This window comes from Chelonoidis abingdonii, chromosome 1 (assembly GCF_003597395.2).
Source record: "Chelonoidis abingdonii isolate Lonesome George chromosome 1, CheloAbing_2.0, whole genome shotgun sequence".
NCBI lineage: Eukaryota > Metazoa > Chordata > Testudines > Testudinidae > Chelonoidis > Chelonoidis abingdonii.
The window spans coordinates 320,886,049-320,901,072 of record NC_133769.1 but is presented as its reverse complement, the minus strand read 5'-3'; the positions used below and the strand labels follow the sequence as shown (position 1 = coordinate 320,901,072).

The window sequence follows — 15,024 nt, the reverse complement described above, 5'->3', positions numbered from 1 at the left end:
GCCACCAGTACCGAGGTGGCTGATCGCACTGAGGAATCCCTCTGACAGGCCAACTGTGCTTGGAGCCCTTTTTCCTTGAGCCTTTATAGGGGGAATCTGCTGGTTTTTCTGCAGATCTACTCCCTTTGAAGTTGAAGGCTCCGGGGAGGATCCGGGGTCGGCACCAGAGTCCCCTGGCAGCTGAAGTGCCTTCTCCATAACTTCAGCTCCTAGTTCTTGCGAGACCTCAGCTTTAGCTGGTGGCAGAGGGAGCACTTCTGAGGGATATGGGACTCTCCCAGGCACCAGACACCATGAGTGTGTCTGTCCATTACAGAAAATCAACTCCTTGCAGGAGAGGGACCTCCTACCTCCCTGGGGCATGGCTTAGAACCAGCCATGCCCCAGGGAGGTAGGAGCTATCACCCTCTAGCAGTGAAGAATGCAGAAAAAAGATGTTCTGTCCTCTTCTCTTCTCTCTTTTTTTTTTAAACCAAGAGAAGTTAGAATAACCTATAAACACTCCTAAGGTGTGGGGAGGGACAAGGAGGATCCTCCCAAAAGGGACGGAAACGTAAACTAAAGTTCTTTTTCTTCTTTTAGCCCAGTGGGGTAAACAGAAGCATTAACTATTAAGAACAAAAGAACTAAAAACAACTGCTTATGCTAAAGATGCAGAGAAAAAAAAAAAGACAACTGCTCGCTCAGTTGGAGGCCAAAGGTGGTCGATAAGGGACTGAAGGAAATTCGACCACGCAGCACTAGGTAGCCTTGAGGCAGACCACATGCGCACAGGCTGAACAGACACAGCTACCTAAAATCTCTGATTAGAGGTGCAGGGACACAGATACACCTACAGTTGAGAACTCATAGGGACACTAGTTGAAGAATAGCTGCAAAGTAGCTGTAAAGCCTTTAGCATGGGGATGGGGGCTTCCAACCCTCCCAGTTTTCACTAGGGTCTCCCACACAGAGCATGGGGAGGAAGATCTGACCTTCTGTACAGCTCTTTCTGTGCACCAGTGACACTACTTATTATTCAGAAAATGTAAGTATGTATTACAGCAATGTGACGTTAACAAAAAGAAGATGGAAATACCAAAGCCTCTAAATAGAGTGCTTTACGGTGGATAAGTAACTCACCCAAAATTGAGGTCGATGAAGAAATCAATCCTGATTTTGACTAAGCTCTTGCTGCGTTACACATTCCTCTCTCTCCTCATCCCTTATTTGATCTTCGTCACTACAACCTGGATAATGATGCTTGTTTTCATTAATACTTCTTACTTTTGTGACCCCACAGATGCAAATAAAATCAGAATCTTTTGTCCTGGTACTTAAGTCACTGAATTCTTAAATCCCTCTCTTGCTACTGAATGACAGGCCTAGGCTGCCTCCTTAAGCTCAGATCTGGCAAAGCCCACTGTTACAGATGTGCCTTGTCCTCTGATCTGGAGGTCATCAGCAGAGCCGGTTCCTTAGGTTCTGCTGGCGATTTCTCACCTCACCTGCACAGGCTCAGGGAAGAAGGGCGTTTCTTGTGGACAGTTCTCGGCGCGGATCTGTCCTTGTGCCCATGAGGACAGCCCTCTACTCTCATGGGAAGCCCTACAAGAAGAGTCCTTGGGCTTATATGTCAAAGCCTCCACTCCAAAGGATGTGCTTGGAGGGGCACAGATGAGGGCCACCTAGACTTCTCCCTCAGGTGCTTTAATAGGCGAAGCTCACAGACTTTTCAAGTTCTGGGTGGGAAGGAATGACAGATCCTGCACTTTCCAGAGATATGTGTCTCACCCAGATAATACAGGCGCTGCTGACGTTCAATCTGATGGAAAAGGAGCAAGGGCAGGAGATGCAATTCTTGAATCCTGGGAATCTGAGCATAGTCCCTGAGCAGGGAAGGAGGTTCCCCAACCAGAGAAAAGAAATACTCTATGCTAACTACAAATTTAACTACTAGTTACTAAGTTAAAATATATAACTATTTACAAATATTTTCTTTCTTTGCAGGTTATACAACTGAGTACATGAGTCTATCTCAGACTATGTGGGAGTAAGAAGGAACTGGAGAGGCGTTGACCCTCACTGCCTCTTATACCCGAGGTCAAGAGCACAAGGAGATCTACTGTGCATGTGTGGGCCAACAGACACGGCTCTGAAAAATTTCCAGACTCAGGTGCACGGTGCAAATGCATACCCACATGTGGAATACACATAGGGACCAGCACTCGAAAAAGAACAATAGGCCTTCCTGCTCTGAAGAATATATAATAATACTTTGGCTAAGAATTTTTCACTGGGAAGCAGTATAAATACTTGTATATTTTCAGTTTCTCCAGCAGCAGATTTACCTCCATTGGGCAATGATAGCACTAACTGATTGTCAGCTGTTGCATCCACTGATCGTCCATTTTGGTTTCCTGGTGTTTCTCTTGCATTGTAAGGTGGGGGTGTTTCAACTAAAAAACAGAAAGACACTGAGATCAGCAAGTTGGTAAATTCTACCCAGGTCTGCCTGGGAACTAGTCAACTCTACTTCAGCATAGTTTTAACTAGAGAAGGGTCCAAAACAGAACCCGAGTCTGAATCCGTGCCCTCCTCAAACTCCAGGTCAAACACCTGGAGATGCACCTGTCCCTATGGTTTAGGCTCTGTGTCAGGTCCAAAGGCAGAAGAGTCCTAATTTCCAAATACAGATTGGATGTGGCCCAAGATGACAGAAATTTCAGCTTTGATTTTGGCACTGGTTAGTCTGCACCCAGACCCAGTTTTGCCTCAAACCCAAACTCCATGGAAAGAGACTGGCATCCATCTTAAGGGTGGAGATCCATAAGTGGGCTCCCTGAACCCAGCCCGCTTCACATGGAATCCTGGTGAGGATGCAGAGCAAAGACACACTAGCTGACCTCAACTGCCTTGACAGGGAGAGAGAGCCGCACACAGGCCTAGACTAATATACAGTCAGCAAGACCTGGAAATGAATCAGATGGATTACAGGCAGAATGTGGAAGCCAGGCATTGCTACCTGCCTTGCCCTATGCCATGAAGCAAATGAGAGCCATTGTATTCTGCAGCCATTGTAGCCTCTGGATCAGATTCAAGCAAAGACCAAACAAAACTGAATTACAATACTCTAGCCAGGAGGTGAGGAACGTGGGTATAGCTGTAGTGAATTCTGCATTAGACAGAACTGGGCAATTTCCAAGTCTAGCGATAGCCACTGTGAAGTAGTGTTGTACTAGGAATTTCCATTCTGGAAAGCAATGCAGAATGACCCCTGTTCTCCTGACCTTCCTCGCAAGTGGTGGCTTCGCCCAGTGCATAATAGAGGTGCATAAAGCATCCACAACCACTTCAAAATGGGAGGTGCCAGAAACATGACATAAGCTTTATCGGGACTGAGTTTCAGCCAACTGTTCCCCATCTAAACACATCTGTCTGCAAGACAACCAAGAGATAGTTAAAGCAGGACAACAGGAAAGGAGGCACAGAGGTAAAAGTCACTAGTATCACTCCATATCCCAGTGCGTACCCCTCTCTCTCATCAGGCTCATACACGTTCAACAAGATAAGGAACAGAACATAGCATAGCAGGGAAACTGGACAATGATAAGCACTCTTAGCTTTTGGGAATTCTCTTCTACAAGGCAGCTCAGTCACAGAAGAGTCGTGACAACACCCACACCTACCATGGACCACAGCTAGGCTACCAATACCTGGTGATAGGTCTAAAAATTAGCAGGGAGCAGACGCCCTAGTCCCTTACTGGCAAATCTTCCACCATGTTAATCAGAACTCTCTGGGTCATGAAATGGTCTAGTTCTATATGTACAAAGATGTATTTAAACAAAAATGGTCTAATCCAGGTGGGATTAACCCAATCCCCACTGTCTCAATAACCGTTCTCACAAATGGAGGTGCAGAGGCTGGCCAGTAATTTGCAGAATAAATATTTTAGAACAGAGGCTGCAGTTCCACACATGTATGCGCAGAGGGATTCTGGCCTCTCAGACGTTTGATCATCTCCACTAGTACCTTCCCTCTAGCCTTAACCAACCAAGATAATCTATGGCACTGGCAGCTGGCTACCAATGACAGCCTGCCTCTCAGAAGGAGACACAAGCTGACGACGCTCACGCAGGACAGAAGGGGTACTCATCCCCTCACACTGTGGAGAGGGCCAACTCTCTTCTGACCAATCTTCTTGTCAAAGAACCATACGCACTAATGAAAAATAAACAAATGAACTACAAAAACAGCCCTCCTAATTCCCAAGTTGTTTCATTTACAAAACAGCAGCCTAGGAACAGGAAAGCATCCTCCATTCTAATATATGCCAAGAAGGAACAGAGTGCGTTGGAAAATTGAAATAAAGACCTGGTTTTCATGTTAGAAAACACAGATGTAGACCTCGATCCTGCAAACACTTAAGCATAGGAGTCGATTTATTCATGGGAGTAGTAACTTAATGGGACTACAAACAAGTAAAGTTGCACAGATCTTTACATGTTTGCAGGACTAATAAAAGTATTTAGGTTGAAATTCACCCCTGTGCAGAGAGACAGCAAAAGACATCTATGTCGACCTGGCTTGATGTGAGTAATTGGGCATGCGTGAGAGTTGATTTATTTGGAGATAGGATTAGAGAGGTAAATGGATCAGCAGGCTGAAAACAGCATGTCTCCACCAGCTAAGGTAAGTGGGAAAACACCCAGGGAATCATTTACAATGGACAAGCTATGTCGGAAACATAAAGATGGGGTAAAGAATAAGTTGTACATGGACAGAGCATGCTGTACAGGGATTGGTTCCTACAAAGTGACCAAGACAATCCCCAAACATGTGATGCAATGTATAGTAAATGCAATGTAATTTGTAAATATATATAAAGGAAAGTTGCAGTGTAACTTTGGACGTGTTGTACGCCCTATACCGGGGCTAGCAACCTTCGTCACATGGCACATGAGAGTAATCCGCTGGCAGGCTGCGAGACATTTTGTTTACGTTGACCATCCACAGGCACAACGGCGCCACAAATGCCGACGGTTTCCAATCTCTGCCCTATACCAACCCCCTACACTTGAATCTGATCAATTCAGCATAGCTTTGCTGAACCTGAGTGACCAGACTGGAGTCGAACTGAGTTCTCGGGGAACCCCAACACTGTGCACCACTTAAACCCTATTTAATTCCCACGAGGGCTTAAGTGGGAATTAACTGGTACATAGGCATTGCCCTTCCGCACAGCGTATATAATTCACGTATAGTGAATAAATACAGACTCACTTGTGAAGTGACCACGGAATTGGCAAAACAGCAAGAATTACAGTATCCAGATTGATGTCATTATTATGTATATTTCAGCAGTGCCCAGGACCAGGGCTCCAATGTGCTAAATCAGTGTTTCCCAAATCGTGGTCCCAACTCACAGTGGATTGCAGAAGGGTCCAGGTAGATGGGTCGTGCATACGCTGACTTCCCCTGGGCAGCAGGCAACGGCATGGGAAGTGGGATCCAGGCATCAGAGCTGAGGAAGCACCTCCGGGACACACATGGGGTGGGTACAGGCTACTGTCTGTCCGCTTGCTGGATCTGGTTGTTTCTTCTGTGCTGTTGCTGCTGCCTGGATCCTGCTCCCAGGTCTCTTGGGCAGCAGTGTGGAGAGAGGGATGTGGCAGCAGCAGTGCTGAAGAAACGTCTGGAGCCAGCAAGTGGACAGTTAGCACACTGGTGGCAATCACGAACCAGCTACAATGAAAGAGGGACTATCTGGGGCTGCAAGAGGGGAACAGGGGGAGCCAGGATAATGGTGGGTCCTGTGACAGGGTTAGGGGAAACCCCGTCCTGTGCGGGGTGAGTGTGCCCACCTCTCTTAGGGAATTAGGGGGAGGAGGACATATGTATCTTATGTCTACGTCTCTCCGAGCCCGAGTCCATACCCTCACTCTTTATCAGCAGGGCGGTGCAGTCTAGTGGCCAGAGTCCATAAATTTGCCCTTGTCAACCAGGCAGTAAGGTGTAGGGGCCAGTGTCAGTCAATCTGCCCCTTTTCGCAGGGCACTAAGGCCCAATGGCCAGTGTCGGGAAATCCCCTTCTTCTCACAGGGCGGTAAGGCCTACTGGCCCAAATCACTACATTCGCCCCTGTTCACAGGAGTGTAAGGCTTAGCAACCAGAATCAATAAATTTGCCCTTGTCAGCAGGGCAGTAATGCCTAACGGCCACTGCCACACACAGAGGGAGAGGTTGCACCCCCAGCAGGGGGGTCCAGGCCCTCCCACTCCACAGACCCCAGCCCAGGGCCCTGGTTGTGGCCATAGCACAGGCCATTGAATCAGCAGGGGAAAGCTCTGACCAAAACGCACTGACTCAAGGCTTCGGCTCATTCACCAGTCCATTGTTTGATTCCCCTAGGCTGCTTCCTGCCGTCATCCCTGCTGCTGTGGTCTGGGAGTCCCAGTTACCTCTAGGTTCTTCGGTCTGCCCTATCTCCGGTGCCTCTGACTCCTGTGAGGCCTCCAGGGTTGTCCTGGCATCTGCCTGGGCTGCAACATCCCCGGCTCCTAGGGTCCCAGACTTCCACTGAGCCTTGGCTGGGGCAGGTGGCACATGTCCTTGCTCCATGGCAGTCAGCCCCAGCTGAGCCGAGCTGTTCCCTTTTATATCAGTTCACCTGAAGCATGCCCAGTAGAGTACAGTGAGCATGGCTTCCTCAACCCAAAATGTAGGATTAACCCTCCCCATCCAGTCTAAACATCTTCCCCTTTAAGATTGGATCTGGCGGGGACGCGGTGTGTCTTTCCTCACATTCCGGCCAAGAAAAGAAGTCTGCATTGGCATGCGCCTTTCCAGGGTGGTGCATCACTTGGAAATCATAAGGCTATAGGGATATGTACCATTGCCAGTTATCTCATCACAAAAGGCAATTAGGTTAGTCAGGCATGTCTTGCCCTTGGTGAATCCATGCTGACTGTTCCTGATCACATTCCTCTTCTCTAAGTCCTTCAGAATTGATTCCTTGAGGACCTGCTCCATGATTTTTCCAGGGACTGAGGCGAGGCTGACTGGCATGTAGTTCCCCAGATCCTCTTTCTTCCCTTTTTTAAAGATGGGCACTACATTAGCCTTTTTCCAGTCATCTGGGACCTCCCCCGACCACCATGAGTTTTCAAAGATAATGGCCAATGGCTCTGCAATCACAGCAGGCAACTTCTTTAGCACCCTCGGATACAGTGCATCTAGCCCCATGGACTTGTGCTCATCCAGCTTTTCTAAATAGTCCCTAACCACTTCTTTCTCCACAGAGGGCTGGTCACCTCCTCCCCATGCTGTGTTGCCCAGTGCAGCAGTCTGGGAGCTGACCTTCTTCGTGAAGACAGAGGCAAAAAATGTATTAAGTACATTTGCTTTTTTCACATCCTCTGTCACTAGGTTGCCTCTCCCATTCAGTAAGGGGCCCACACTTTCCTTGACTTTCTTCTTGTTGCTAACATATCTGAAGAAATCCTTCTTGTTACTCTTAACATCTCTTGCTAGCTGCAACTCCAAGTGTGATTTGGCCTTTCTGATTGCACTCCTGCATGCCTGAGCTATATTTTTATACTCTTCCCTGGTCATTTGTCCAACCTTCTACTTCTTGTAAGCTTCTTGTAAGCTTCTTCTTTGTGTTTAAGATCAGCAAGGATTTCACTGTTAAGCCAAGCTGGTCGCCTGCCATATTTACTATTTTTTCTACACATCAGAATGGTTTGCTCCTGCAACCTTGTCAAAGTAAGTGGCAGTCTACTGTCTCTGGGGTTGTAATATCCAATCCATACGTCACTGGAAGGATGCCACTGCCCCATGTAACCCAAATGGCATGGTCACAAATTGGTATAGGCCAAAGGGGGTTGGGAAGTCCATCTTTGTGCATGAGGTCAGGGTCAGAAGGATCTGCCAATACCCTTTGGCGAGATCCAGAGTCGACAGGAATTTAGCTCCCCCTAACCTCTCAAGGAGCTCATTGGGTAGGCATTGAACAGAGATATATCGTTCACTTTTATAAAATCAGTACAAAACCAGATGGAGCCATTTGGTTTCGGAACTAGGACTACTGGGCTTGGCCACTCACAATGAGATTCTTCTATAATGCCCATATCTAACATGACCTCGACTTCCTTCTGAATGGCCTCCCACATCTTCTTGGGCAGGGACCAGTGGGGTTTGCATACTTTGTCCCAGTACAGTTGCAATATGACAACTCATGATGGTCATCCATCCTGTCCAAGCCGACAAGACCTCTGGGTAAGACCTCAGGAGTCCTTGGAGTTGCTTTCTCTGTGTCAGGTGTAGTCCTGCTCCTATCACTTCAGGCCCATCCTCAAAAGGTTCATCCGCCAGGGACCCTAATTCTGGTTTGGATGTGCGGGGGGATAGGGCTTTTAGAAAATTGACATGATACATGCACATCTTGCGGCGCCAGCCTGGCAGCCGAACGTCATAATTGACCAGTCTGATCCAACGCATGACTTCAAAGGGGCCTTGCCACTTAGCCAATAGTTTGGATTTGGTTGAGGGGAGCAGGATTAGGACCCAATCTCCAGATTCAAAGCTCCGAAGACCTGGCTCCTTTGTTACAGTGTTGTGCCTGACTCTGTTGCGCCTTTCCAGATTCTCCCTGGCAAAGCCTCTGAAGCGTCTTCTGCAGCTGTAGCACGTGATGAACAACCCCCTTTGCCTGAGTCCCTTGCTCTTCCCAGCCCTCCTTCAGAAGGTCGAGGATACCTTAGGGCTGTCTCCCATATAAGAGTCTGAAGGGGGGGAACCCCGTGGAAGCTTGGGGTACCTCATATATGGCAAACAACAAGGCAGGGAGTAGCGTATCCTACCGTCGTATATCCTCTTCCACAAATTTGCGGAGCATGCTCTTCAAGATCTTGTTAAAAAGTTCCACCACCCCCAGATGGACAGATTGGTATAGGGATATCCTGAGGGCTCGTATACTTAAAAGATGGCAGAGGTCGACCATCAATCGGGAAGTCACATTTGTCCCCGATCCACTAAGATTTTGCAAGGTATCCCCACCTGGGAAAAGACCTTAACGAGTTCAGTGGCTACCTTAGGGGCAGTGACAGTCCATTAACGGGACTGCTTCTGGGTACCAGGTCGCGTAATCCACAAATCACAAAGTGGCCAGATGCACTCTTTTCTAGTGGGCACACCAAGTCAAGTCCTATTCATTCAAAGGGGATCCCATCCACTGGGAGGGGAATGAGGGATGCTTTCAGCGCTCTTTTCAGGCCCATGCATTGGCACTCTGGGCATGAGGCACAATAATTCTTCACCTTCTGGTGGATACCTGGCCAGAAGAACCACCACGCTACCCACTGGCGGGTCTTTTCTCTTCCCATGTGTCCTGCCCAGGGCACTGAATGGGCGAGGTGTAAAAGACCTTGGCGCAACCTCTGTGGGACCAATATCTGATGGAGTACTTAGAGTCTGCAACATGTCCACCAGCCGATAGAGGTTGTCCTGCCATATTTCAAAGTGTGGGCCTTGGGGCTTTAGGGGAGACCCCTCTGCTTCTTGCTCTCTAGAGGTGGCCTGTTCCTAGGCATGTCTAAGTATAGGGCCCTCTCCTTGTTCCTGAATAAAGTCACTGTCGTGTTTGAGCTCTGTCTGCACATCATTGACAGAGGAATCCGTTCATGTAGATGGGGATACCAGGATCTTGGCAGACCTGGAAGGTCCTTCCTCTGGGTCATCATCCCAATCCCTCCTGAGCAGCCTTCTTTTTACCTGCTCCTCGCCTTCTGCTGGAGTGTCCTGGGTGGACTCTTGCAATAGTTCTAGGAACCACGGCCAGTCCCATCCCAGAATTGCTGGATAGGCCAGTCTGGGGGTCATGTCCACCGAGAGATCCGCTCTTCGGTGGTGTATCTCCAACGTCACTCAGGCAGTAGGATACAAATGTAGGTCTCCGTGGACGCACTGGACGTAAATGGGGGTTCCACATGGCTCAAGATTGGGTACAAAATCACCCCGGATGAGAATTTAACTATAGCCGGAGTCGATCAATGCTGTCGTAGGAATCCCTGCTGTGACACCAGTACCCCAAGTTTCCCTGGGCCCCTCTTTCGGGCCCGTCGGCTGGCTACCCAGATCTGCCCGTAATTGCATTCCATGTAGGAGCAATCCCTCTTGACCACATTCATAACAACAGTCTCTCGCTTCTCTGGGCAGCGTGTCTATTCAAGTTGGCTCAATCCCACCAAGTGGTGTCTCTTCCTGCCGTGTAAGTCCTCAGGTGGCGGTCAGTTTCTCATCCGGGTCACAGGTCCTGACCGGGGCTCCTGACAAACACAGTAGTCCTCCCAGGGGGGCCAAGTGGGGTTCCCCCCCACTGGCTGGTTTCTCCCCCTCCCCAGGCTCCTCCATCTTGCGGGGTCAGGGTTCCGTAGTTTCAGCTGCCAAGTAAACTTCCATCAGTCCAGCCACTCCCATAAGCATTGTGGGGCGGTGTCTATGCACCACTACTTCCCTCCGGCACGAAGGATTTGGGTGAACTGCTCCAAAGTTACAGCTTTTGCCACCTGAGCACCGGACCGCTGGTTGGGCCCTAGCCATCACCAAGCGTACTCCTGAAGACACTGAGCCACTGCTCATGGCCTACCCCCTGCAGGGTACTGTTCCTGATGAAAATACTGGAGGTAGGTCTCTGGGCTGATACCTGTCTGGTTTAATACGGCTGTCTTCACCTTTTCATAATCCAGGGTGTCCAGGCTGCAGTAGGCTGCCTGGCCTGGCCCTGTTAAGTAAGGGGCTAGAAGAGTGTCCCAGAGTCCTGCTGGGCATCATGCAGTGGTGGCCACCCATTCAAATGTCATGAGAAAGGCTTCAGGATCATCCTCAGGCCCCATCTTTGTGAGCCTTAGGAGGAGGCCAAGTGATAGAAATCCCGGCTGAGGGTCCGCTAGAGGGCTTACTGACGGCCCGCCTGGCCACAGTAATGCTGCCATTTGTTGGACAAGCCTTTCCTGGTGAGCTTGCTGCTGGGCAGCAAACTCCCACATCATCTCCTGTTGGTGGCTCATCACCTGTTGCAACAGCTGGGCGTACTGCTGCTGTTGTTGGGCGGCTTGTTGCTGCTGGCTTCCTAGGAGCCATTTCAAAATCTTATCTGACTCCATTACTCCAGTAATCTTGGGTCACTAGCACGTCAGGGCAATCAAGGAGAAAATCCGTACTCCCCTCAGATCTACTGGTTTTAGGCCTCTCCTCAGGCCTGGGGCAACTGCCCACATTCTTCACCATGTGTGACAGAGTTTGGGGGAAACCCTGTCCTGTGCAGGGCAAGTGGGTCCGCCTCTCCTAGGGAACGGGGTGGGGGAGGGGGGAGTATGTATTTTACATCTATGTCCCTCCCAGCCAGAGTCCATATGCTCGCTCTTATCAGCAGGGTGGTGTGGCCTAGTGGCCCAAGTCTATACATTTGCCCTTGTCAATTGGGCAGTAAGGCATAGGGGCCAGTGTCAGTCAATCCGCCCCTTTACACAGAACAGTAAAGCCCAATGGCCAGAGTCAGGAAATCCCCTCCTTTTCACAGGACAGTAAGGCCTACTGGGCCAAATCACTACATTTGCCCCTGTCCACAGGGCTGTAAGGCTTAGTGACCAGAGTCAATAAATTTGCCCTTGTCAAATGAAAAAAGGGTTATGCAGTTACCCAGATAGCTATTGCATATCTTGAAGGTTCCTGAAATTACCACAGCCTTTTTAAAAATTAAACTCAGCTGTCCCTGACTAAATTGCAATCAAATAATTTTGTCTCCAATTCAGAATAGCGTAGGCTCGGATATGCTAAAATGCAGATTAAGCCACTTACATTTTCAAATAGTTTTACAAGCTTTCAGGATCAGCTGAATTGGCAGGACATCCACACAGTGTAATTTATGACAGGCCTCATTTTCTAAGGATACCAGTATAAATCAGGAGCAGCTCCACTGAAGTCAACAGTTACTCAGGTGTAAAACCACAGTGAGTGAGAAGAGAGGCCCTACATATACCCTGTCATTCTCAGGAGTACATCAGTGAGGCTGTGGAATATGAGCTAAAATGATTAAAGATGCAAAAAAAGAAACGATAGAAAATGTAGGAAAACAAAATCTTCCTATGTCCATAGTGTCAGATTATAAATAAATAAAGGACAAATGAAAACATTAAGGACAGGAATTTAGATGCTCAAGACATTCAAAAGTTAAGATGCAAGATTCAGCTCTGAATTACATCCATGTAAACCCAAAGTTGAAATCAATGGATTTACACTGGTGTAATATGAGCAGAATCTGAGCCAAGATTTCTGTAGTGATGTTAATTTGGAGTTGTTTCACATGGCATATGTTGAACATCATGAGTATCAATATATTCCCAGAAACTTTAAAAAGTAAGAGATTCACAATATGTGCAAAATGAATGAGTGAACTTTACAAAGAAGGAAACCTCGGCGCTGACTCAGCATCCTCTGAAGTCAACGGGAGTCCCTCCATCATCTGCAGTGGGTGCTGGATCAGATCAGTTACCTTTTTAATTTCCTGAATTAAGTCTTTCTATTCATGAACTTCAAGTGACATCAACAAATGTCTTTGTATTTTACTTTCCCTGTTTCCCCCACCCCCATTCCCCCCAAGGAAAAGTCCAAACCTATTGAACTTGGGGAGTTCACAAGCTCCACTGACTTTCCTGCTGGAGTTTCTAAGCGCCTTGAGGGCTACTGGGTTTGCCAAGAGCTCACAGACAGTATTAAAGGACAGCCTCATTCGATTTCTTTTCATCTATTCAGCCTCCTAACAGAGCATGTCCATCTTTTGCTTCAGCCTCCAAACACCATGTGGGATCTCCTCCTGCATTCACATTCACTGGCACGGGTGGGCATCTAGAGACCATTGTTGCCTCTTACCTGTGAGCTGATATGGACTTCCTGGTCCAGAAGAGCTTCCTGGAGAGTTAGGATAGCTGATGCTGCTGGGTGACTGAGAGAACATGTTACTGGGTGATGATGGAAAAGGGGTGCAGGGAGTTTGCTGAAAAGAATCAGGATAGGTGGCATTATGTGGCATCAGAGGCTCATTGTGGAGGGAAGCACTCCGGAACTTGGCAAGGAGGCTGAGATGCGGGTTAAACTCACTGTGTCTTGGAACCAGTACTGGAGGCAACACTGAAAGTAAAAACAAGAGAGTACAAGTTTTAGTCAAACACCCACTCTAGCGTGCTGTATCTCTTTCTGCATCTGGGTGACACACCACACTACCAAACGTCACTTCACATATACTATCCTCTGTATGTTGCTATAAATGTGTTACAAACATATTTTAAATACCCTTTACCAGAGTCCTCACAGTGTGTTGTTGTTACAACTCAGTTCATCCAGCACCCTTCATTGAAACTGGAGGATAATAAATCTGCTCAGCAACTGAGCTTTCTTCTTTCTTCAGTGGCAACACTGCCATTCCTTACACAATACGACTAAAGCTTTCAGACAGCAGGCCCAGTTCTGCAGCTGCTACATGAACAAAACTCCAACTGTCTTCCCCAAGGAGAGATAGTATGCATGCACACATATCGCTCACCCCCCTAAAATAATGGAAGTGGCACATTTATACCCATTAAAATTACAGCTCCCACAATCTCTTTTCTGGGATGCTGAGGAAGTCAGAGATTTGCACAATACTCTTGATAAGCAGGATTTGTCAAACTCAGAGCCCACTTTAATAATAAATAATAACATCTGGCACTTTTCAGGTATAGGGGTCAGTATAACTATCTGAATTTTACAGATGAGAAAACGGAGGCATGGAGAGGTTAGAGGCCAGATTTTAAAATGTATTTAGGTACCTGAAAATACACACAGGTGTCAAGTAGGATTTGCCAATAGCAATCCTTTCCGAATATCAATTCATTTATTTGTTCTGGTATTTCAACCTAGGTCTGGAGAAACAGGGGAGTCATGGTGCTCATGGTGGAATCCATGTAAGTACAGCAGCAAGACAGACCTGGATATATATGGTTGCAAACAGCACAGCAGAGTCAATGAATGCACCGTAAATGCCTGGAATAACCTTGTGTGCACTCTAGTCCAAGGACTAACCCTACCAGCAAGGGTGAAAATTATCCTGTACTGCTATGTTGCTCCCAAGGTCACGCCCTCAGCCATGGAAAGGGACAGAGCTGTGTGCTGTATTTAATGATAGCGAATTGTCAATTAATTTTCCATTGAATAGATTTTTATGAATGTAACTTACAATCACCTTTTTTGTTAGACTTCCTTGTGTCACATCATTCTCTCTCTTTTCTGTGAAAAACGGGGGTGCAACTTTTCCTGTCTGTAGCATCTGTTGTTTTTAAATTTTCCTTTCCTCTCTCTTCATATTGTGTTCTTTTTCTTGCCCAACATTATAACCACTAGATTTCCCGCAGATAATTCTGTTTCTCCTGTCTTCCCCATTTGCCACCACCCAAGCTCTTCCATAGAATCATAGATTATTAGGGTTGGAAGGGACCTCAGGAGATCATCTAGTCCGACTTCTTTCTCAAAGCAGGACCAATCTCCAAATGGCCCCCTGAAGGATTGAATTTACAACCCTGGGTTTAGCAGGCCAATGCCCAAACCACCTCCTATATCCTATTGCTCTTTCATAACTCATCCCATCCACCTTTTCCTATCTCCTGCCTCCCCCAACACTCCCACCCACCAACTGACACATAACACCCAATAGCCTGAGGACTGAGTATTATGGGATGGAGCAGGGAAGGGATTCACTGTCCGGAGGCAATGCCCAAGAGAAAAGCCAGCACTTCAACTACTGGGAAACAAGAAAGGCACTGGGATTCCTACCAGAGTGCTGTCCACAGTCCTACTCTAGGACTCCATCTGTCTAATCTGCCTCTTGCCTGAATGTGTCCAATAAACTGGAATCCTCCAGCCTGACACCAATCCCCTCTGGCTGCTGGAAAGAAGGAATATTCTTTCCTGTTCCTCTCTCTTGGTTGCGATGAGTTTGGGTTGGTGATG

The 15,024-nt window shown here is 47.7% G+C and overlaps 1 protein-coding gene across 2 annotated transcripts in view; it reads right to left on the bottom strand.

The window, feature by feature from the left end:
* SMAD9 (SMAD family member 9) overlaps positions 1 to 15,024 on the bottom strand; it is a 74,632-nt gene that overhangs the window by 23,763 nt on the left and 35,845 nt on the right. Inside the window, exons 3-4 of one of the 2 annotated variants that reach the window (XM_032805925.2) lie at positions 12,913 to 13,170; positions 2,331 to 2,438 (exon numbers count right to left, since the gene is read on the bottom strand). In XM_032805925.2, coding sequence (XP_032661816.1) covers positions 2,331 to 2,438; positions 12,913 to 13,170 — 366 coding nt within the window. The remainder of the gene's footprint in view (positions 1 to 2,330; positions 2,439 to 12,912; positions 13,171 to 15,024) is intronic. The other variant, XM_032805926.2, reaches the window with a different exon arrangement.